Source organism: Pan troglodytes, chromosome 21, assembly GCF_028858775.2.
Source record: "Pan troglodytes isolate AG18354 chromosome 21, NHGRI_mPanTro3-v2.0_pri, whole genome shotgun sequence".
NCBI lineage: Eukaryota > Metazoa > Chordata > Mammalia > Primates > Hominidae > Pan > Pan troglodytes.
Window position 1 is genome coordinate 62,815,066 of NC_072419.2, and position 24,850 is coordinate 62,839,915.

Below are 24,850 nucleotides of genomic sequence, written 5' to 3' on the forward strand. Positions count from 1 at the left end.
TGGGGAAGGAATAAATGTCCATGAAATCTTCACAATTTATGTTCTTCTGCCGTGGCTTCAGCCAGTCTCTCCATTTCGGGTCCCTGACTTCCTGCAACACCACAGCACTTCATTTCCAACAAATGAAATGAAAGCTGTGCCAAAATGAATGAAAGAAGTTCCGCCCCACCCCACAGCCCAGACAGAAGTTTGGCTCAAAGATCTGGTCTGCTTTCCCACTGGTCCTGCTCTATTGGAGAGTGCTGTAGACTTTTGAATACATATAGGAAAAAGTGATTCCCATTATTAAAGATGTGAACATTTCCAAATAACAAAATCACATGTGGCAAAACTTGTGAGCATTTCTGTTGTTTGGGGCCGTTCCTGTAAACCACGTCTGTTTGCCCCTTACTGCTCCATCGCACCACAGCCACCAAACTTCCCAGCCGGCTTAACACACGGGCTGACTGAGCGCTGTGGCTCCCGTCTGCAGTCCCAGCACTTTGGGAGGCTGAGGCAGGAGGACTGCTTGAGCCCAGGAGTTTTGAGACTAGCCTAGGCAACACAGGGAGACCCTGTCTCTACCAAAAATGAAATAAAAATTATCCAGACCCTGTCTCTACCAAAAACAAAACAAAACAAAAAAACAAAAATTATCGAGGCTGCAGTGAGCCAAGATCATTCCACTGCACTCCAGTCTGGGTGACACAGCAAGACCCTATCTCAAAGAAAAGACACAGGCTGTGTATGGACATGGGGGCCTCTGAAAATAATTAGCCATCCCTCAAAGCTGCTGGAATGGGGAACACTGGGGACAGGGAGCAGCATGATGCCAAGGACAGGCCTCCAAACTGAGGTCACAGGGTGGCCCAAGGCCCTGGAAATCAGGGCAGCTGCCTCTACAGTGGGTGTAATTCCAGGCAGTAGCTGCCAAGCTGAGTGGGCCCCTGCAAGAAGAGAAGTGCCCGTCTTCTGATCAACCTGGAGATTTGCATCTCTCCATCGTGCCCAGTCTCTGGCAGGAAGCCCCACTCCCCAGCCGACACTGCACCATGCTCATGGAGGAAGAAGCTGTGCAGCACAGCCCAACAGCGTTTTCCCCTTTCGGTTTTCTAGAGTAGTCTTGGAGAACTATTTTTTGGTTTTTTTTTTTTTGAGAGAGTCTCACTCTGTTGCCCAGGCTGGAGTGCAGTGTCACCACCTCAGCTCACTGCAACCACCGCCTCCTGGATTCAAGCGATTCTCCTGCCTCAGCTCCAGAGTAGCTGAGATTACAGGTGTGCACCAAAACACCTGGCTAATTTGTTTTTATCTTCAGTGGAGACAAGGTTTCACCATGTTGGTCAGGCTGGCCTCAAACTCTTTGACCTCAGGTGATCTGCATGCCTTGGCCTCCCAAAGTGCTGGGATTACAGGCATGAGCCACTGCCCCTGGCCATAGTCTTGCAGAACTACTTTGTCACTCCACAGAGATCAGTAGTTTAAGGCACAGCGAAGGTTCCCAGCTGAACTTTGATTATTTCCTATGCAGCATAAAGTTCTGCTCCTCGGGAGTAAATCTGCAAATCAGAGCCTTCCTCAGGAAGATAGCTCTACAGATGACCCAGGGGAACAAGTACAAGCCGTGCGTTCCAGCACCCAGGATTTCTTGTTTCATGTCATTTTAAAGAACACATGGTTTCGGGTATACTATGGAGTCCTAGGTTTATTCCCAGCCTTGGCCTCAGTTGTCAAGCTAGCTGTTCCTTCTTACTTGGGGGATTCAGCCCCTTCCCATTTTACCCACCAACTCTTAATCATCTCCCCTGCTCTACTCAACCATCTTTTTCTGGACACTCTTTCTGCATAACCTAGTTTAGAGCAGTCCCCTTATGCTAGTCTCTAAAGCTTCCTGTTCTTATCACAATTTTAATCAAAGTATACTCTCTCTTTTTTTTTTTTTTTTTCTTCCTGAGATGGAGTCTCACTCTGTTGCCCAGGCTAGAGGGCAGTGGTGCGATCTCAGCTCACTGCAACCTCTGCCTCCCAGGTTCAAGTGATTCTCCTGCCTCAGCTTCCCAACTAGCTGGGCCTACAGGCCTATGCCACCATGCCGGGCTAATTTTTGTTTAGTAGACATGGGGTTTCACCATGTTGGCCAGGCTATTCTCCAACTCCTGACCTCAGGTGACCCACCTGCCTTGGCCTCCCAAAGTGCTGGGACTACAAGTGTGAGCCACCACACCTGGCCCAAAGTATACTCTTAACCCAGGGTGGGCACACACTGCTACGATCAATGATGGTGTGAGGTAATAGTGAGTGGTGGGGACTGTGGAGGGAATATGGCCACTGAAAGGACGGTTTCACTTGGATGCAGCAGAGAGACTGGTTCCAAGAGGGTGTGCACTCATTGTTTCTGGACCTCCCATATTTTCAAAGGAAGCCAGAATGTGGAGTTTTAAAGTGAAATGCCCCCCAATATTTAAGTACTGCCAATTTTTAAAAACAATGTAGGCCAAACAAAACACATGGGTGGGCCGGGCGCAGTGGCTCATGCCTGTAATCCCAACACTTTAGGAGGCCGAGGCAGGTGGATCTCCTGAGGTCGGAAGTTCGAGACCAGCCTGACCAACATGGAGATACCCTGTCTCTACTAAAAATACAAAATTAGCCAAGCGTGATGGTGGATGCCTGTAATCCCAGCTACTCAGGAGGCTGAGGCAGGAGAATGGCTTGAACTGGGAGGCGGAGGTTGTGGTGAGCTAAGATCATTGCACTCCAGTCTGGGCAACAAGAGCAAAATTCCATCCCCAAAAAAAACAAAAACAAATTTTTTGTTTGTTTAGTTTGAGCCACATAGGTGGCTCCAAATTTGTAGGTAGCCTGTGGTTTAATATCTTTCTCTCCCGTTTAACTCAGCTCCACGGGGCACATGGCATCTCCCTCTGCTCATCACAATGTCTGGATCAAACAAATGAAAAACAAAAACATGATGGCCTCTCCCAGCAAAGCTCGAGGGTTGGAAAGAGTCCCCTGGCAGGGAATTGGCACCCCGTCGTGCCCATCCTCTCTCTCTGACTGCCTGCTGGAAATGCCCCCATCTCCCTTTGAGTCCTCCTCCCGGGCGACCCCTGTGACCTGTAACCTCTGTCCTGAAATCATCACAATGGCCAGGGTGGCCTCAGCTCAGGGCCTCTGTGACATCACCAAGGGCCTGGCACCAGGTGCCCAGTCTCCCAGTTGCGAGGGCAAGCAAACCCGTCATGAGCAACTCCCTTCCCCATCTCTGCTCACCATGTGGACGCTGAAATCGTCCCTGGTCCTGCTTCTGTGCCTCACCTGCAGCTATGCCTTTATGTTCTCTTCTCTGAGACAGAAAACTAGCGAACTCCAGCGGAAGGTGCAATACGGAGAGCACTTTCGGATTCGGCAGAACCTACCAGAGCACACCCAAGGCTGGCTTGGGAGCAAATGGCTCTGGCTTTTGTTTGCTGCTGTGCCGTTTGTGATACTGAAGCGTCAAAGAGACAGTGAGAAGAATAAGGTAAGGATGGCTCCATTTTTTTTACACCATATTAATTCAATCTCAGGAGTCTCAGGGAAACGGATGTTCTAGTGAGTCTAGGCGGCACCGTTGGGTATAATGAACCGACCTCATGGTCCTGGGCAAAGCTGGCAAATTCACTTCCTGATGTATCCTTAGTGAAGACAATTGTCCCCAGATCCACAGATACTGGGACAAAGAGTGGAAGGTGACCTCTGCTTACTGGCTCACAGATTTTCTGGTTAGATGGATTTTTTCAAATGTAGGATAGATTCAAGAACTTATGGTGTGTTTCAGAAAGTCAAAATTATTCACAGGACCAGATTCACTAGCCCCTGTTTTTTAAATTCTTGCTAGTGTTTGACTTACTACAAAATCCTGAGCTAAATGGAAATGGTATCATTATCCCAACAAAATATGAGACTTGTGCTGAAGAGATAAAGATGTAAGGTAGTTTGAGCTGGTCCTCAAAGTGACCACAAACAACTCTTTCAGGTAGAAAAGGAAGGGGAGAGAAAGTGCATTCTCCCCTAGAAAGACCCAGCACTTCATAATCCTGTGCCCAAACTGATGAGAGCAGGGATCGGCAAACCCTTCCTGTAAAGGGCCAGGGAGGGTGTGAATATTTTCAGCTTTGTGGGCAGCATGGTCTTCTTGCAACTACTCAAGTCTGCTGTTGTAACACGAACTGTGTCAAAACCAACAAAGTTCACAATATTACTGACCTTGAGTATCTTTCCTGACAGGAGCAGGGTCCTCCTGGCCTTCGAGGCGGCCAACTTCACTCTCCATTAAAGAAAAAAAGAAATGCTTCCCCCAACAAAGACTGTGCATTCAATACCTTAATTGAACTCGAGGTGGAGCTTATGAAATTTGTGTCCAAAGTGCGGAATCTTAAACGTGCCATGGCAACAGGTAGTGGCAGTAACCTCAGGCTTCGAAAGTCAGAGATGCCTGCAGATCCATACCATGTCACGATCTGTGAAATATGGGGAGAAGAAAGCTCTAGCTGAATGGATTTGTGTGTCAGGAGAGAAAAAAGTTGAGTGTTGACAAACTGTATGCAAACTAATAAAACTATTCTGAAGAAAAGAACTTCCATGTTTGAGAGCTTGCTTCTTTTCTTTTTTTCACTAGAAGAAAAAGTGAATGGGAGACCAGTAGCCATAGCAGTGATGGTTTTGTTTTTGCCTCTCTCACGTCGTCTAGAGCTGTGGGTGGTGAGGAGAGCACCGAAAGCTACATAATAGTACGTGATGAGCTCGTGCTTCCGTGCAATGGCCGCCGGTGGACGATGGAGCTAGGGAAATCTGGGATAAGATGCTGACGTCACTTCCATGCAAACTCTCGCTGTCTATAGTATCTATTTGTGCAAGATACAGAACTGCTTTTTATCTTTGATTTATTACAAAAGACGGCGTTAATGATAGTTTTAAAATGGTAAAATGATTCAATTAGGAGGGGTGTATTCTAGAGTTATCTGATTCTCTCACCACAAGAGTCCTTTCACTCATTCCATGTCAAAGGTTCCATGTATTGACTTTTCCTTCTACCACACTAGCAGTTACATTTGTCAATAATTGGATTAAAAAAAAAAGGGGGGATGAGGCAAGAGAATCACTCAAACCCGGGAGGCAGAGGTTGCATTGAGATCGCACCACTGCACTCCAGCCTGGGCGACAGAGCGAGACTCCATCTCAAAAAAAAAAAAAAACAAAAAGGAGAGGCCCGGCATGGTGGCTCACACCTGTAATCTTAGCCCATTGGGAGGCCGAGGCAGGAGGACTGATTGAGCCTAGGAGTTTGAAACCACCCTGGGCTACATAGTGAGACCCCATCTCTATTATTTTAAATTAACAAGAAAACGGAGAAAGAATTCATTCATTCTATGCCATTGGAGTTTTGGATACAAGTGTGCTAACCAGGGGCTCCCAGATTAATTGACATGTTCTTTATCCTACTTATTCAAAATGTGGGTATTTTACATGTTACTGCGGCTGATGGCTTCTCTGTACATACTTAGGTGCTTGCCTAATGGTGATTTCTATTTTCCTCTCTCCTACAGTGTTTATTGATTGGAATTCTGCTGTAAGAAGAGCTGTTCCTTCGCCGATGATTGACGGATGGATTTCTGTATGGACTTACAGGTGTGTTTTTTTTTTTTGGTTATTTTCTGGCTCCACCTTTCCCACCTTTGGCATTAGGAGCTGCTTCGGGTTGGCACTTGTGTTCTGTGAGCAAGCCCCTTCCTCTTTTGAGCAATTCCTTACTTTCTGGCAACCCAAGATGCTCCATGTTCATCTGGTTCATTGCCTGCCTTCATCCTGGAATCAGCCACTTCCCCAAGGGGCCAGGTTCCCTTTCTTGGAGAATGGTGACCTGCCCTCCTGCAGCCAGGATCATGACTTATCTTAAAATCCTTCATTTAATTCATCTGCAAAATGTCTCTTGCCACATGAACAGCAGGCTCACAGGTCCCAGGAATGAGTGCATAGGCATCTCTGGGGCCAGTACCCAGTTGACCAGTGCTGTCACCCTCCCAAGCATCAAAGTCACCCAGGGCCCAAGGAAGACCAAGACCATGAGGCAGGAGGCCATGGCTTCTGCGGCTGCAGCAGAAGCAGGAGAGGGAGGCAGGGCAGACAGCAGCCCAGATGCCTGGGGCCTCAGGGGAAGGAGGCCCTGCTTCGAAGGCATAGGCGTCCCTCAAGGGTCCCAACCCCGGGCCCTGAAGGGTGGGCAGCATCTTCCCGGCAAGAATATGGTGGCTGGGCATGGTGGCTCATGTCTGTAATCCCAGCACTTTGGGAGGCCAAGGTGGACAGATCACCTGAGGTCAGGAGTTCAAGACCAGCCTGGCCAACATGGTGAAACCCCGTCTCTATCAAAAATACAAAAATTAGCTGGGCATGGTGGAAGACACCTGTAATCCCAGCTACTCAGGAGGCTGAGGCAGGAGAATCACTTGAACCCAGGAGGTGGAGGTGGCAGTGAGCTGAGATTGCACCATTGCACTCCAGTCTGGGCAACAGAGCTAGACTCTGTCTCAAAAAACTAAATAAATAAAAAGAATGGTTACCCAGGTGCGGTGGTGTGCACTTGTGGTCCCAGCTACTTGGGAGGCTAAGGTAGGAGCATCTTTTGGGTCTGGGAGGTCGAGGCTGCAGTGAGCCATGATTGCACCATAGTACTACAGCCTGGGTGGTGGCGTGAGACCCTGTCTTCAAAATAAAAATAAAAATAATGTTTGGGGGCTGGGCAAAATGATTCTCACTTGTAATCTTAGCACTATGGGAAATTGGGGAAGGCAGATCACTTGAGCCCAGAGGTTCAAGACCACCCTGCACAACATGGCAAAACCCTCCCTACAAAATAAACAAATAAATAAAATTAGCTGGGCATGGTTGCATGCACCTGTAGTCCCAGCTACTCAGGAGGTTGAGGTGGGAGGATCCCTTGAGCCCAGGAGGTGGAGGTTGCAGTGAGCTATGATTGCACCACTGCATTCCAGCCTGGGTGACTGAGCCAGACCTTGTGTCCAAAAAAAAAAGTTGGGGTGCTTTAGTCCTTAGGAGTAGTCCTAGGGAAACAGAATCTCTCTCTCTGACTTTCTGTCCTCCTTTCCCTGCCCAAGGTAGGACTCTAATCTGATTGGGAGCCCAAAGACCTCATTTGAGAGGGTCATGCCACATACCCTAGAGGAAGGAAAGCTGCACAGAGAGACCAAGAGGAATCTGGATAGGCCCTGATGGGTTCCCCAATCAGTCTGTTAATATGAGAGCTTATCAATTTTTGGTCCAATCACATTTCTTCATGATTGTGTATCATCCCTGTTTAATGAAGCTGCCATTAAAACCCAAAAGAAGACCCGGCATGGTGGCTCACACCTGTAATCCCAGCACTTTGGGAGGCCGAGGTGGGTGAATCACCTGAGGTCAGGAGTTTGAGACCAACCTGGCCAACATGGTGAAACTCTGTCTCTACTAAAAATACAAAATTAGCCGGGTGCAGTGGTGCCCGCCTGTAATCCCAGCTACTTGGGAGGCTGAGGCAGGAGAATCGCTTGAACCCAGGAGGCGGAGTTTGCAGTGAGCCAATATTGTGCCACTGCACTACAGCCTAAGTGACAGAGTGAGACCCTATTTCAAAAAAAAAGAAAACAAATTATTCTTAGGCTGGATGTGGTGGCTCACACCTGTAATCCCAGCACTTTGGGAGGCCAAGGTAGGCGGATCACCTGAGGTCAGGAGTTCAAGACCACCCTGGCCAACAAGGTGAAACCCTGTCTCTACTAAAAATACAAAAATTAGCAAAGCATGGTGGTGGGTGCCTGTAATCCCAGCTACTTGGGAGGCTGAGGCAGGAGAATTGCTTGAACCCTGGAGGCGGAGGCTGCAGTGAGCTGAGATTGTGCCATTGCACTCCAGTGGGTGACAGAGTGAGACTCCATCTCAAAAATAATAATAATAATTAAAAAATAAAAATACAGGCCTGGCACGATGGCTCAGTCCTATAATCCCAGCATTTTGGGAGGCCGAGGCAGGCGAATCATCTGAGGTCAGGAATTTGAGACCAGCCTGGCCAACATGGTGAAACCTCATCTCTACTAAAAATACAAAAATTAGTTGGGTGTGGTGGCGTGCTCCTGTAATCCCAGCTACTCAGGAGGCTGAGGCAGGAGAATCTCTTGAACCCAGGAGGTGGAGGTTGCAGTGAGCCGAGATCGTGCCATTGCACTCCAGCCTGGGCAACAGAGTGAGACTCCATCTCAAAAAAAGAATAAATAAATAAACAAATAATAAATACAAATACGAAAATTAGGCAGGCGTGATGGCATGCACCTGTAGTCCCAGCTACTCAGGAAGCTGAGGAGTGAGAATCACTTGAACCTGGGAGGCAGAGCTTGCAGTGAGCTGACGTAGTGCCCCTGCACTCCAGCCTGGGCGACACAGCAAGACTCTGTCTCAAAACAATGACAACAAAAATCCACTCAACCACCCACCCACCCACACACCCATCCATCCAACCATCCACCCATCCATCCATCCATTCATCCATCCACCCACCCACTAACCCATCCATCCATCTACCCACCCACCCATCCACCCTCCCACCCACTCATCCATCCATTCAACAACATACTGAGTATCTACTGTATGCCATTTTGGCAAGGAGCAGGAAGGGAGGACAAAAGTCGTAGGCAGGAAAAGGATTCTGGAAAAGTGGTCCAGGCAGACGTCAGGACAAAGGGAAGAGTTTGCTCAAGTTTGTCATGTGGAGGAGCAGAGAGGACGCTGGCAGGGCAGGTGGGAATGGAGGAAGTTGGGTTTGCTGGGTTGATAAGGGCCAGATCAGACATCATTTTACAGAAGGATTCATTGAACAACTATGGTATGTACCACATGTGTTCTTTTCTTTTTCCCCTAGATTGCTCAGGAGACTTTATTCATTTTTTTTTAGAGACAGAGTCTTGCTCTGTTGCCCAGGTTATAGTGCAATGGCATCATCTGAGCTCATTGCAGCCGCAACTCCTGGGCTCAAGCGATTCTCCTGCCTCAGCCTCCCAAGTAGCTAAGATTACAGGCATGCACCACCACACTCGGCTAATTTTTTTTTTTTTTTTTTTTTTTTTTTTTTTGTATTTTTAGTGGCGACAGTGTTTCACCATGTTGGTCAGGCTGGTCTTGAACTCCTGACCTCAGATGATCTGCTCACATTGGCTTCCCAAAGTGCTGGGATTACAGGCATGAGCCACTGCCCCTGGCCATAGCTTGTAGAACTTCTTTGTCACTCCACAGAGCTCAGTAGTTGAAGGCACAGTGAGGGTGCCCAGCAGACCCTTGATGATTTCCTATGCAGCATAAAGTTCTGCTCCTCGGGAGTAAATCTGCGAATCAGAGCCTTCCTCAGGAAGATAGCTCTACAGATGACCCAGGGGAACAAGTACAAGCCGTGTGTTCCAGCACCCAGGATTTCTTGTTTCATGTCATTTTAAAGAACTCATGGTTTCAGGTATACTGTGGAGTCCTAGGTTCATTCCCAGCCTTGGCCTCAGTTGTCAAGCTAGCTGTTCCTTCTCACTTGGGGGATTCAGCCCCTTCCCATTTTACCCACCAACTCCTAATCATCTCCCCTGCTCTACTCAACCATCTTTTTCTGGACACTCTTCCTGCATAACCTAGTTTAGAGCAGTCCCCTTGTGCTCGTCTCTAAAGCTTCCTGTTCTTATCACAATTGTTTTTTCTTTTTTCTTTTTTTTTTTTTGAGATGGAATTTCGCTCTTGTTGCCCAGGCTGGAGTGCAATGGCACGATCTCAGCTCACTGCAACCTCTGCCTCCCAGGTTCAAGCAATTCTCCTGCCTCAGCCTCCCGAGCAGCTGGGATTACAGGCATGCACCACCATGCCCAGCTAATTTTTTTGTATTTTTAGTAGAGACGGGGTTTCTCCATGTTGGCTTGGCTGATCTCAAACTCTCAACCTTAGGTGATCTGCCCACCTCACCCTCCCAAGGTGCTGGGATTACAGGCGTGAGCCACCGTGCCTGGCCTGTTACCACAATTTTAATCGAACTATACTCTTTTTTCTTTTCTGAGACATAGTCTCACTCTGTCACCCAGGCTGGAGTAGAGTGTCTTGATCTCAGCTCACTGCAACCTCTGCCTCCAAGGTTCAAATGATTCTCCTGCCTCAGCCTCCCAAGTAGCTGAGATTGCAGGCGTGCATTGCCACACCTGGCTAATTTTTGTATTTTTAGTAGAGATGGGGTCTCGCTATGTTAGCCAGATTGGTCTGGAACTCCTCCTGACCTCAGGTGATCTGCCCACCCTGGCCTCCCAAAGTGCTGGGATTACAGGTGTGAGCCCCTGCCCCTGTGCCTGGCCCAATGTATACTCTTTTTTTCTTTTCTTTTCTTTTTTTTTTTTGAGACTGAGCCCTGCTCTGTTGCCCAGACTGGAGTGCAGTGGCGCCATCTAAGCTCACTGTAACCTCTACTTCCCGGGTTCAAGTGATTCTCCTGTCTCAGCCTCCCGAGTAACTGGGATTACAGGCACATGCCACCACACCTGGCTAATTTGTGTATTTTTAGTAGAGATGGGGTTTCACCATATTGGCCAGGCTGGTCTCAAACTTCTGACCTTGGGTGATCTGCCTACCTTGGCCTCCCAAAGTGCTGGGATTACAGGTGTGAGCCACCGGGCCTGGCTCCAAAGTATACTCTTAACCCAAGGCAGGCACACACTGCTGCTGTCAATGATGGTATGTGGTAATAGGGAGTGGTGGGGACTGTGGAGGGAATATGGCCACAGGATGGATGATTTCACTTGGCTCTAGCAGAAGACTGGTTCTATGACAGTGTGGGCCCAGTGCTTCCAGAACTCTTCATATTTTCTTTTCTTTCTTTTTCTTTCTTTTTTTTTTTTTTGAGACAGAGTCTTGCTCTGTTGCCAGGCTGGAGTGCAGTGGCGTGATCTCGGCTCATCACAACCTCTGCCTCCTGGGTTCAAGTGATTCTCCTGTCTCAGCCTCCCAAGTAGCTGAGACTACAGGCGTGTGCCACCACATCCAGCTAATTTTTGTATTTTTAGTAAAGACGGGGTTTCACCACGTTGGACAGGATGGTCTCGATCTCTTGACCTCGTAATCTGCCCGCCTCAGCCTCCCAAAGTGCTGGGATTACAGGCGTGAGCCGCTGCGCGTGGCGACGCTCTTATATTTTCAAAGGAAGCCGGAAACCTGGACTTTTAAAGTGAAATACCCACCCCCCACAACATTTAAGTACTGACTAATAATTTTTAGAAACAACATAGGCCAAACAAAACACATAGGTGGCTCTGAGTTTGTAGGTAGCCGGTGGTTTAATATCTTTCTCTCCCATTTAACTCAGCCCCACGGGGCACATGGCATCTCCCTCTGCTCATCACAGTGTTTGGATCAAACAAATGAAAAACAAAAACATGATGGCCTCTCCCAGCAAAAGCTCCAGGGTTGGAAAGAGTCCCCTGGCAGGGAATTGGCACCCCGTCGTGCCTATCCTCTCTCTCTGACTGCCTGCTGGAAATGCCCCCATCTCCCTTTGAGTCCTCCTCCCAGGCGACCCCTGTGACCTGTAACCTCTGTCCTGAAATCATCACAATGGCCAGGGTGGCCTCAGCTCAGGGCCTCTGTGACATCACCAAGGGCCTGGCACCAGGTGCCCAGTCTCCCAGTTGCGAGGGCAAGCAAACCCGTCATGAGCAACTCCCTTCCCCATCTCTGCTCACCATGTGGACGCTGAAATCGTCCCTGGTCCTGCTTCTGTGCCTCACCTGCAGCTATGCCTTTATGTTCTCTTCTCTGAGACAGAAAACTAGCGAACCCCAGGGGAAGGTGCCGTGTGGAGAGCACTTTCGGATTCGGCAGAACCTACCAGAGCACACCCAAGGCTGGCTTGGGAGCAAATGGCTCTGGCTTTTGTTTGCTGTTGTGCCGTTTGTGATACTGAAGCGTCAAAGAGACAGTGAGAAGAATAAGGTAAGGATGGCTCCATTTTTTTTACACCATATTGATTCAATCTCAGGAGTCTCAGGGAAACGGATGTTCTAGTGAGTCTAGGCGGCACCGTTGGGTATAATGAACCGACCTCATGGTCCTGGGCAAAGCTGGCAAATTCACTTCCTGATGTATCCTTAGTGAAGACAATTGTCCCCAGATCCACAGATACTGGGACAAACAGTGGAAGATGACCTCTAGTTTCTTGGCTCAAAGTTCTTCTGGTTAGATGGATTTTTTCAAATGTAGGATAGATTCAAGAACTCAGCCGGGCGCAGTGGATCATGCTGTAATCCCATCACTTTGGGAGGCCAGGGCAGGTGGATTGTCTGAGGTCGGGAGTTTGAGAACAGCCTGGCCAACACGGTGAAACCCCGTCTCTACTAAAAATACAAAAATTAGCTGGGCATGGCGGCGTGTGCCTGTAATCCCAGCTACTCGGGAGGCTGAGGCAGGAGAATGGCTTGAACCCTGGAGGCAGAGGTTGTGGTGAGCTGAGATCACACTACTGCACTCCAGCCTGGGCGACTGAGACTCTGTCTCAAAATAAAGAACTTATGGTGTGTTTTAGAAGGTCAAAATTATATTATTCACAGGGCCAAATTCACTGTTCCCTTGCTTTTTACATTTTTCCTAGTGTTTGACTTACTGCAAATTCCTGAGCTAAATGGAAATGATATCATCCCAACAAAATATGAGACTTCTGTAAGGAGATAAAGGTGTAGGCCGGGCACAGTGGCTCATGCCTGTAATCCCAGAACTTTGGGAGGCCGAGGCGGGCGGATCACTTGAGGTCAGGAGATTGAGACCAGCCTGGCCAACATGGTGAAACCTCGTCTTTACTAAAAATACAGAAATTAGGCCAGGCACGGTGGCTCACCCCTGTAATCCTAGCACTTTGGGAGGCTGAGGCGGGTGAATCACGAGGTCAGGAGTTCGAGACCAGCTGGGCAACATGGTGAAACCCTGTCTCTACTAAAAATACAAAACCTAGCTGGGCGTAGTGGCGGGCGCCTGTAATCCCAGCTACTCGGGAGGCTGAGGCAGGAGAATCACTTGAACCCTGGAGGCAGAGGTGGTAGTAAGCCGAGATGGAGCCACTGCACTCCAGCCCAGGTGACAGAGTGAGACTCCGTCTCAAAAAAAAAAAAAAAAAAGCTGGGCGCAGTGGCTCATGCCTGTAATCCCAGCACTTTGGCAGGCCGAGGTGGACGGATCATCTGAGGTCAGGAAGTTGAGACCAGCCTGACCAACATGGAGAAAGCCCGTCTCTACTAAAAACACAAAATTAGGCGTGGTGGTGCATGCCTGTAATCCCAGCTACTCGGGAGGCTGAGGCAGGAGAATCGCTTGAACCCGGGAGGTGGAGGTTGCAGTGAGCCGAAACTGCGCCATTGCCCTCCAGCCTGGGCAACAAGAGCAAAACTCCATCTCAAAAAAAAAAAAAAAATACAGAAATTAGCCGGGTGTGGTGGCACACCCCTGTAATCCCAGCTACTCGGGAGACTGAGGCAGGAGAATCACTTGAACCTGGGAGGCAGAGGTTGCAGTGAGCTGAGATCGTGCCACTGCACGCCAGCCTGGGCGACAAAGTGAGACTCTGTCTCAAAAAAAAAAAAAATTAGCTGGTATGGTGGTGGGCACCTGTAGTCCCAGCTACTTGGGAGGCTGAGGCATAAGAGTTGCTTGAACCCCGGCCGGGGGTGGTGGCTCATGCCTGTAATCCCAGCACTTTGGGAAGCCGAGGCGGGTGGATCACCTGAGGTCAGGAGTTCGAGACCAGCCTGGCCAACATGATAAAACCCTGTCTCTACAAAAATACAAAAATTAGCCGGGCATGATGGTGGGTGCCTGTAATCCCAGCTACTCGGGAGGCTGAGGCAGGAGAATAGCTGGAACCTGGGAGGCAGAGGTTGCAGTGAACCGAGATCATGCCACTGCACTCCAGCCTGGGCGACAGGGCAAGATTCCGTCTCACAAAAAAAAAGAATTGCTTGAACCCAGGAAGCGGAGGTTGCGGTGAGCCAAGATCACACCAGCCTGGGTGACAGAGTGAAACTGTGTCTCAAAAAAACAAACAAAAAAAAGAGATGAAGGTGTAAAGTAGTAAGAGCTGGGCCTCAAAGTGACCATAAACAATTCTTTCAAGTAGAAGGAGAAAGGGAAAGAAAGTGTATTCTCCCCTAGAAAGACCCAGCATTTCATGATCCTGTGCCCAAACTGATTAGAGGAAGGATTGGCAAACTTTTTCTGTAAAGGGCCAGAGAGTGAATATTTACAGCTTTGTGGGCAGTACGGTCTTCCTTGCAACTACTCAAATCTGCTGTTGTAACTTGAAGCAGCCTTAAACAATATAGAAATGAGTGAGCATGACTGTGTGCCAATAAAACTTTATTTACAAAAACAGGTGGAGGGCCAAATTTGGCCATAGTCTGCCAGTGCCTGCACTCGAGCACTGCTAGAACCATCTTTTCTTAAATGAGCCCAACTGTCTTGGAACTGTGTCAAAACCAGCAAAGTCCATGATATTATTGACCTTGAATATCTTTCTCGACAGGAGCAGAGTCCTCCTGGCCTTCGAGGCTTCCCATTTCGCACTCCACTAAAGAAAAATCAAAATGCTTCTCTTTACAAAGACTGTGTATTCAATACCTTAAACGAACTTGAAGTGGAGCTTTTGAAATTTGTGTCCGAAGTGTGGAATCTTAAAGGTGCCATGGCAACAGGCAGTGGCAGTAACCTCAAGCTTCGAAGGCCAGAGATGCCTGCAGATCCATACCATGTCACGATCTGTAAAATATGGGGAGAAGAAAGCTCTAGCTGAATGGATTTGTGTGTCAGGAGAGAAAAAAGTTGAGTGTTGACAAACTGTATGCAAACTAATAAAACTATTCTGAAGAAAAGAACTTCCATGTTTGAGAGCTTGCTTCTTTTCTTTTTTTCACTAGAAGAAAAAGTGAATGGGAGACCAGTAGCCATAGCAGTGATGGTTTTGTTTTTGCCTCTCTCATGTCGTCTAGAGCTGTGGGTGGTGAGGAGAGCACCGAAAGCTACATAATAGTACGTGATGAGCTCGTGCTTCCGTGCAATGGCCGCCGGTGGATGATGGAGCTAGGGAAATCTGGGATAAGATGCTGACGTCACTTCCATGCAAACTCTCGCTGTCTATAGTATCTATTTGTGCAAGATACAGAACTGCTTTTTATCTTTGATTTATTACAAAAGACGGCGTTAATGATAGTTTTAAAATGGTAAAATGATTCAATTAGGAGGGGTGTATTCTAGAGTTATCTGATTCTCTCACCACAAGAGTCCTTTCACTCATTCCATGTCAAAGGTTCCATGCATTGACTTTTCCTTCTACCAAACCGGCAGTTACATTTGTCAGTAGTTGGATTAAGAAGAAGGGAGAGGCCAGGCATGGTGGCTCACACCCGTAATCTTAGCACTTTGGGAGGCCAAGGCGGGAGGATTGCTTGAGTCCAGGAGTTTGAAGCCACCCTGGGCAACATAGTGAGATTCCTTCTCTATTATTTTTAAATTAGAAAAAAAAAAAAGGGAAAAACAATTCATCCTTTCTATATCATTGGGGTTTTGGATACAGATGTGCTAACCAGGGGCTCCCCAATCAGTTGATATGTACTTTATCATACTTATTTAAAATGTGGATATTTTACATGTTAGTGTGGCTGACTCTGCACACACTTAGGGCTGTAAGTCTCCTACTGACCCCTGAGCCGACCTTCCCTCATTTAAAAGGCCAACCTGTGGCCGAGTGCGGTGGCTGAAGCCTGTAATCCCAGCATTTTGGGAGGCTGAGGGGGCAGATCATGAGATCAAGAGATCGAGACCATCCTGGCCAATGTGGTGAAACCTCGTCTTTACTAAAAATACAAAAATTAGCTGGGCGTGGTGGCAGGCGCCTGTAGTCTCAGCTGTTTGGGAGACTGAGGCAGGAGAATTGCTTGAACCTAGGAGGCGGAGGTTGCGGTAAGCCGAGATCGTGCCACTGCACTCCAGCCTGGCGACAGAGCAAGACTCCATCTCAAAAATAAATAAATAAATAAATAAAAGGCCACACACACTTGTGCGTGGCTGGAGAGAACAGTTAGCTGTGGGACACCATGGAAATTCCTTTATTTCACTTCAGTCCAAACTTCTGGTGCCTGACAGAGAAGTCCTGAATCTCTGCCACCTTCCTTTATTTGTCCGTGCTCCCATTATTTGCACAAGGCTTTCAGGATCCTCCCTGCACATGTGATTTTCTCCATGTGTAGGAGGTGGACCTCTTGTAGAATGTCCTTGAACATTTTGCTTTTTGTCTTAACTCTCAGCTTTCAATATGGGGGAAATGGAAGGAGCCAAGATTACTCCTTTTGCCTTCCAGATTATTTATGAGTGTTTTCAAGCAAACCAGAGTATGTGAGTTATTGTCACAGCCCACTCTGAAGAAATCCAGATAAGAAAAAAATTGGTTTTAACCAGTAATCTCAAGATGGGGCAGGTTTTAGATTGTCTTCATTTAACCAGTAGCTATTAGATCTGCGGTCAGCAAGCTACAGCTCACAGGCCAATTTGGCCTCCTGCCTATATTTGTACAGCCTTGTGAACTAATAATGATTTTTATATTTTTTCGTGGTTAAAAATATCAGGCAGGGTGTGGTGGTGTGCACCTGTAGTACCAGCTACTCTGGAGGATGAGGCAGGAAGATTGCTTGAGCCCAGGAGTCTGAGTTCAGCCTGAGCAACATAGTGAGAACCTGTTGCTATATATATATATATATATATATATATATATATATATATATATATATATATGGCAACATATATATATATGGCAACATATATATATGGCAACAAATATATATATATAATATATATTTGAAGACATGAAACTTACATAAAATCCAAATTTTAGCACCCATGAAGTTTTATTGGAACACAGCCACATTCTTTAATTTACATATTATCTATGGCTGCTTTTGTGCCACAGAATTTCCACGTTGTCTGTGGGTCTAGCTTTTGTGCTTACAATGGCAGGCTTGAATTATTGCAACAGAAAACAATATAGCCCACAAATATTTACTAACTGGCCCTTTACAGGACAAGCTTGCCAACCCCTAATTTATGCTAATCTCATATGTTAACAAGCAGAAGCTGGGCGCGGTGGCTCACATCCAGAATCCCAGCACTTTGGTAGGCTGAGGTGGGTGGATCACTTGAGGAAAGGAGTTCGAGACCAGCCCAGCCAACATGGGGAAACTCCGTCTCTACTAAAAATACACAATTAGTTAGGCATGGTGGTGGATGCCTGTAATCCCAGCTACTTGGGAGGTTGAGGCAGGAGAATCACTTGAACCCGGGAGGTGGAGGTTGCAGTGAGCCGAGATCGCAACATTGCACTCCAGCCTGGGCAAGAGAGCTGGGCAAGTGTCTAATTTTTGTACTTTCAGTAGAGATGGGGTTTCGCCATGTTGCCCAGCCTGGTCTCTGACTCCTGACCTCAGGTGATCCGCCCGCCTCAGCCTCCTGAAGTGCTGGGATTACAGGCGTGGGCCACCGTGGCCGGCCCCACCTCAGCCTTTCTAGTTGCTGGGACCACAGGCATGCACCACCTTGCCAGGCTAATATTTTTAAGATATTTTTTGTAGAGTCTGTTGCCCAGGCTGGTCTTGAACTCCCAAGCTCAAGTGATCCTCCTGCTTAGTCTCCCAAAGTGCTGGGATTACAGGTATGAGCTACCACACCCAGCCTATAAACCACATTTTTGTGTATAGCTCCCTCCAGGGCACTAGCAACTAAAGATGGGGATCCTCCAAAAGGGGAAATTGTCAAAACTCCTTAGAGCAAGTGCACCAAGGATGTAAATTAGAACAAAATCTGCTGTACATTTGGATTTAACAATGCCTCAAAAATGGTATCCTCCATGTCTTTGGCCTAGCTTAATACACACTGTGCAGACCACAGTTTTGCCTAGAAAATAGTGTTTTCTCAATCCAGTCAATTTCATGCAGTATTTTCATGCTAAAATGCATTAGATGTATTTTTGGAGCCATATCTTAAAGTTACTCAACTCTACTGTCATAGCATAAACTCAAATTCTGTGACCACACCCTGTGGTTTAAAAAGAGAAATTAAGGCCTGGCGTGGTGTCTCATGCCTGTAATCCCAGCACTTTGGGAGACCGAGGCAGGAGTATCCCTTGAGTCTAGGAGTTCAAGACACTCCTGGGCAACATGGTGATACCCTAACTCTATAAAAAATACACAGAATAGTCTGGATAATGGAGCCTTGGGAGAAAAAGTCTTAAAAAAGAAAAGAAAAGAAAAAACAAAACAAAAACAAGCAAACAAAAAAAACTGGTCGAGCATGGGGGTGCATGCCTGCAGTCTCAGCTACTAGGGAGGCTGAGGTGGGAGGATCACTTGAGCCCGGGAAGTCGAGGCTGCAGTGAGCCGTGATACCACCACTGCAGTCCAGGCTGGGTGACAGAGTGAGACCCTGTCTCAAAAAAAAAATAAGACCAGGTGTGGTGGCTCATGCCTGTAATCCCAACACTTTGGGAAGCGGAGGTGGGTGGATCACCTGAGGTCTGGAGTTCAAGACCAGCCTGGCCAACATGATGAAACCCCGTCTCTACTAAAAATCCAAAAATTAGCTGAGCATGGTGGTGTGCATCTGTAGTCCCAGCTACTCGGGAGGCTAAGCCAGGAGAATCGCTTGACCAGGGAGGTGGAGGTTGCAGTGAGCCGAGACGATGTCACTGTCCTCCAACCTGAGCAACAGAGTGAGACTCCATCTCAAAAAAAAATAAAAATTTAAAAATTTAAAAAAGAAAATGAAAAATAAAAAGAGAAGCTGATACATAAATGATAACTGCTGATCACTGTAGTTGCCTAAATCCTAAAGTGTTTATCAGAGCAGGCTGACAGCTCAGACTGTCTGCAGAATGCATTCCCTTGCAGCTGTAGGACTCATGGCATTTCGCATCTTCAAAGCCAATAAGGAGAGTAAGATTCTAGAGTGAGTCACTCATACAACAGGGGCCTCACAATGTGATGTCATCATGGGAGCCATGGACATCAGCTCTGCCATGCTCTACTGGGTGGAAACAAGTCACTCACGGGTGTGAATACCAGGAATGGGACCCAGCTGCAAAGACGCTGCTCCAGCATGAGGTGATGGAGGCATCGTGCTGCTGCTAACAAAAAATTGAGCATTACACAGGAGGGGACGTGGCCACTGGACAGGGCCTCGTTCATGAACCTGGATGCGGGTGGTGGGCTAAATTCTAAGATGGTCCCAAGAGGCACTCACCTTTTGGTTTTTGGGGGGTTTTTTGTTTGCTTGCTTTTGTTTTTGAGATGGAGTTTTGCTCTTATCACCCAGGCTGGAGTGCAATGGCACAATCTTGGCTCACCACAACCTCCTCCTCCCGGGTTCAAGCGATTCTCCTGCCTCAGACCCCGGAATAGCTGGGATTACAGGCATGCGCCACCACACCCGGCTAATTTTGTATTTTTAGTAGAGACGGGGTTTCTCCATGTTGGTCAGGCTGGTCTGAAACTCCCGACCTCAGATGATCCGCCCGCCTCGGCCTCCCAAAGTGCTGGGATTACAGGCGTGAGCCACTGCCCCCGGCTGGCACTCACCTTTTGTAATCTTTCCCTTGAGTGTGGTGGGAGCTGTGAAGATGATGACATTGTCTTACGTAAGACCCCATAGTAACCACGAGACTTCCCTGGCGGCCTGAAGATGGAAGCTGCGGTATTGTGAGACCACGGGGGTTCCATGGTAGGGACATGAGGGTGTCCGCTAGGACCCGAAAGAAAGCCTAGACAACAGCTGGGAAGAAAGCGTGGCCTCCAGTGCTACAGCTGTAGAAATGCATTCCACCAACAACCAGTGGCTTGGAAGAGGGAGCCTGAGCCTCAGATGGTAGAGCAGCCATGACCGACACCTGATTTCTGCCTGGTGGGACCCTAAGCAGAGACCCCGCCAGCCTTACATGTACTCCTGACCCACAAAAACTGTGTGATAAGTGGGCGTTGTTGTAAGCCACTACACTTATGGCCAAGTTTTTACACAGCAATTAAAAATGAATACATCATGCATACACACACAAACACACAAAATGTTTCCATCTGCCACTTCTGATACCACAGCTGACACGTCCACCTTGCCCTTTGACGTAGTCACTGGGTCTCTGAACCAGGGAAATGAGACCAAAGAAACAGCAGCCATGGATCAAGAATGAGAACACCCAGTCCCTTGAAAGCAGAGGCTATGAACTATTGGCTCAGACACCAAACCTCCCCTGCCCATACCATGTTTGTTTGGCCCACAGTAATTTTTCTTAACTTTTTCTTTTGAAATAATAATAGGTTCACAGGAAGTTGCAAAGGTGGCACTGAGAGGTCCCGTGTGCTCTTCACCCAGTTTCCTCCTGTGGTTGCGTCTTAGGTAAGTCAATCCCAAAACCAGGGAGTTGACGCGGAGCAACGTGTGTTTGCAGAGCTCTGGGCTGTTTTATCCCCGGCATGGATTCTGGTAATCACCACCACCACCAAGATACAGAAGGGCTGGGCGTGGTGGTGCATGCCTCCCAGCATTTTGGGAGGCCTAGGCGAGAAGATCACTTGAGCCCAGGAGTTTGAGACCAGCCTGGGCAACAGAGTGAGACCCTGTCTCAAAAATTTTTTTTAAAAATGATCTTTATGTTAGGGCTATGTAAAAACAAAGAAGGAAAAAAAGATACAGAAGTGTCCTCTCACCACAGGGATTTCTGTGCACCAAGCTGCCTTCCCCACCATCCCTAACCCCTGGCAACCACTAATTTCCATCTCTATAATTTTGTTGTGAGAGTGTTCTATAAGTGGAATCATACAGTCTGCGACCTTTTGAGAGGGGCTCTTTTCACTTAGCCTAACTCCTTTGAGGTCCCTGGTTGTTACCCACACCATGAGTTCAAGTCTTTCTGTCACTGAGTACCACGTGTCCCACTTTGTTGAACCATCCCCTTATGGAGGGACACGTAGGTTGTTTCAGAAAGCTTTGGTATTATAAACAGCTGCTATGGAGAATCATGCACAGGCTCTCGTGTGGACACGAGTCTTCATGACTCTGGGATAAATGCCCAGAAGTACAATTTCTGGATCATGGAGTAAGTGCATTTCAGCCCACAGTAATTTTTTTGAAAGTTTGAATTAGAGGCTGATAGAGTCTGGCTCTGTGTCCCCACCCAAATCTCATCTTGAATTGTAATCCAAATTGTAATCCCCACGTGTTGGGGGACAGACCTTGTGGGAGGTGACTGAATCATGGGGGTGCTTCCCCAGGGCTGTTCTCATGATATTGACTGCGTTCTCATGAGACCTGATGGTTTCGTGAGGGCTTTTCTCCCCTTTGCTCTGCACTTCTGTCATTCTCCTCCTTGCTGCCACCATGTGAAGAAGGATGCATTTGCTTCCTCTTCTGCCATGACTGTAAGTTTCCTGAGGCCTCCCCAGCCCTGTGGAACAGTGAGTCAGTTAAACTTCTTTCCTTTATAAATTACCCAGTTTTGGGTATTTCTTTATAGCAGCGTGAGAACGGACTAATACAGTGGCCAACATTTTACAATGAAATTTCACATTATATTCTAATGTATTCTAATGGGAGAGATAGACAGCAAACCATAAGTACCGATAATATGCAAATAATTATAATGGGGGATGTATCACAATGGATTTAAACCCTTTCTATTTTCCCACTGTGCTCACAGTGGTGTTCAATCCCACCCCCCTGGCCTGCAGGTGCCCACAGGACCTGGTCCCCTCCTAGCTCTGTGAATAGTCCCCTCCCAGCTGCATGTGCCAAGCTCATTTCTGCCTCAGGGACTTTGCACAGGCTTCCTTCCCTGGCATGTTTCCTCCAGATACCACATTGCTGGCTAGTAGGCTTGTGACTTTGGTCTTTGCTCAGCGGTCACCCCTCAGGGTGGCTCTCCCTGGCAGCCCAGCTAACGGGGCCCCTCCCATCTCTCCTATCACATCCTCCGACTTTCTTTTTTTTTTTCTTTCTTTTTTTTTAAATTATACTTTAAGTTTTAGGGTACATGTGCACATTGTGCAGGTTAGTTACATATGTATACATGTGCCATGCTGGTGCGCTGCACCCACTAACTCGTCATCTAGCATTAGGTATATCTCCCAATGCTATCCCTCCCCCCTCCCCCCACCCTCTTTTTTTTTTTTTCTTTTTGCAGCACCTATTACTATGGGACATTATGCTTTCTGTTAACCTGTTTCTTGTTTCTGCCTTCTCCCCATAGACAGGGACTGTGATATTGTAATTCATAATCAGAAATAAATATTTGGTCTTCATCCCTCCCCCTGTCCTGGCATCCAACTCCTAAACCCCTTGGAATTTCCCAAGTGATGTCTGGTGGCTGAGGGCACTTGGACAGCCTCGGGATGGAATAACCTGTGATTTTTTTTAATCACAGGTTAAAAAATCTGTGATTGGAGGGTTGGAGCTTTCAGTCCCACCCTTCAACCTCCGGGGAGGAGAGAGGGGCTGAAGTTTGAGTCGATCACCATTGACCAGTGATGTAATCAGTAATGCCTATGTAATAAAGCCTCCATAAAAACCCAAGGGACAGAGTGTGAGGAACCTCTGGATAGCTGAGCATCTGGAGGTTCATGGAAGGTGGCGCTCCTGGGGAGGACATGGAGGCTCCGCCCCTCTTCCCCCTCGCCATGCCCTGTGTACCTCTTCCGGCTGGCTGATCATCTGTATCCCTTGCAATATCCTTTACAATAAAAAAACAAGGCGGCTGGGCGTGGTGGCTCACGCCTGTAATCCCAGCACTTTGGGAGGCCGAGGCGGGCGGATCACGAGGTCAAGAGATTGAGAACATCCTGGCCAACATGGTGAAACCACGTCTCTACTAAAAATACAAAAAATCCCAGCACTTTGGGAGGCCAAGGTGGGCAGATCATGAGGTCAGGAGACCGAGACCATCCTGGCTAACACAGTGAAACCCTGTCTCTACTAAAAATACAAAAAATTAGCTGGGCGTGGTGGTGGGCGCCTGTAGTCCCAGCTATTTGGGAGGCCAAGGCAGGAGAATCACTTGAACCTGAGAGGCAGAGGTTGCAGTGAGCCGAGATTGCACCACTGCATTCCAGCCTGGGCAACAGAACAAGACTCCATCTCAAAGAAACAAACAAACAAAAAAACATGACTAGTGTCTCTCTGAGTTCTGTGAGCCACGGTAGCAAATTAATCAAGCCAGAGAAGCAGGTCATGAAAACTCTCAATCTCTACCCGCTTGGTTAGAGATTCAGCCTGGGACTTGTGGGTGTTGCCTGAAGTGGGAGGCAGTCTTGGGACTGAGTCTTCATCCTGTGGGATCTGATGCTGTCTCCAGGTAGGTAGTGTCAGAATTGAACTGGAGGACCCCCAGCTGGTGTCCGCTGGGGAATTGCTTGATGTGTAGGAAACACCCCCACTGACACACACGTATACATTATAGTAACCAGACGTAGAATGTGGTGAGTGTGAGAGCATGAACAATGGTTTTGTTTCTCGTCTTCTTTTCTTTTTTTTTTTTTGAGACAGAGTCTCACTCTGTTGCCCAGGCTGGAGTGCAGTGGTGCCATCTCGCCTCACTGCAATCTCCGCCTCCTGGGTTCAAGTGATTCTCCTGCCTCAGCCTCCTGAGTAGCTGGGATTACGAGTGTGCACCACCACGCCCGGCTAATTTTTGTACTTGTAGTAGAGACGAGGTTTCCCTGTGTTGGCCAGGCTGGTCTTGAACTCCTGACCTCAAGTGATCCGCCCACTTCGGCCTCCCAAAGTGCTGGGATTACAGGCATGAGCCACCGCACCTGGCCTCTCTTGTCTTTCACAGGACGGTGTCTATTGTGTTTATTGCCATATTCTCAGCATCTGGGACAGGGCTTGGCATGTAACACGTACTCAGTATAAAGTTTTAATTTTTGTTGTTGTTTTTTGTTTGTTTGCTTGCTTTTGAGTCAGAGTCTGGCTCTGTCTCCCAGGCTGGAGTGCAGTGGTTCAATCTCAGCGCACTGCAACCTGCTCCTCCTGGGTTCAAGGATTCTCCTGTCTCAGCCTCCCAAGTAGCTGGGATTACAGGCACATGCCATCACGCCCGGCTAGTTTTTGTATTTTTAGTAGAAACAGGGTTTCACCATATTTGTCAGGCTGGTCTCGAACTCCTGACCTCAGGTGATCCACCTGCCTTGGCCTCTCAAAGAGCTGGGATTACAGGCGTGAGCCACCGCGCCTGGCCGAATTTTAAAAACTGTCAGACTTGCCGGGCGCGGTGGCTCATGCTTGTAATCCCAGCACTTTGGGAGGCCGAGGCAGGTGGATCATGAGGTCAGGAGATTGAGACCATCCTGGCTAATACGGTGAAACCCCGTCTCTACTAAAAATACAAAAAAAAAAAAAAAAATTAGCCAGGCATGGTGGCAGGTGCCTATAGTCCCAGCTACTCGGGAGGCTGAGGCAGGAGAATGGCGTGAACCCGGGAGGCAGAGCTTGCAGTGAGCCGAGATCGCGCCACTGCACTCCAGCCTGGGTGACAGTGCGAGACTCCGTCTCAAAAAAAAAAAACAAAAACAAAAAAACTGTCAGACTTACGGAAAGGTTGCAATAGTGCAGAGTTCCTGTGCCCCTCTCACCCAGCTGTCTCTGAACTTAACATCCTACACAACTGCAGTACAATTGTGAAAACCAAGAAATGTGATACTGGTACAGCACTGTTAACAATTTTATTTGAATTTCCTTCATGAATAAAATTCACTCC

General features: G+C 47.8%; 3 protein-coding genes across 3 annotated transcripts in view; all 3 read left to right on the top strand.

The window, feature by feature from the left end:
* Positions 1-11,978, top strand: part of RTF2 (replication termination factor 2) — a 67,989-nt gene extending 56,011 nt beyond the window's left edge. Inside the window, exons 8-9 of the transcript XR_001712306.3 lie at positions 5,568-5,649; positions 11,848-11,978. The gene's annotated coding sequence lies outside the window, so the exon portion shown is untranslated. The remainder of the gene's footprint in view (positions 1-5,567; positions 5,650-11,847) is intronic.
* Positions 2,788-4,597, top strand: FAM209A (family with sequence similarity 209 member A). Its single transcript, XM_001169867.6, has 2 exons — positions 2,788-3,502; positions 4,249-4,597. The coding sequence occupies exons 1-2, from the start codon at positions 2,891-2,893 to the stop codon at positions 4,513-4,515; spliced, it is 879 nt and encodes a 292-aa protein (XP_001169867.4). The 5' UTR covers positions 2,788-2,890; the 3' UTR covers positions 4,516-4,597.
* Positions 11,586-14,939, top strand: FAM209B (family with sequence similarity 209 member B). The gene is made up of 2 exons (XM_514738.8): positions 11,586-12,015; positions 14,591-14,939. The coding sequence occupies exons 1-2, from the start codon at positions 11,638-11,640 to the stop codon at positions 14,855-14,857; spliced, it is 645 nt and encodes a 214-aa protein (XP_514738.5). The 5' UTR covers positions 11,586-11,637; the 3' UTR covers positions 14,858-14,939.
* Positions 14,940-24,850: the final 9,911 nt, after the last annotated feature.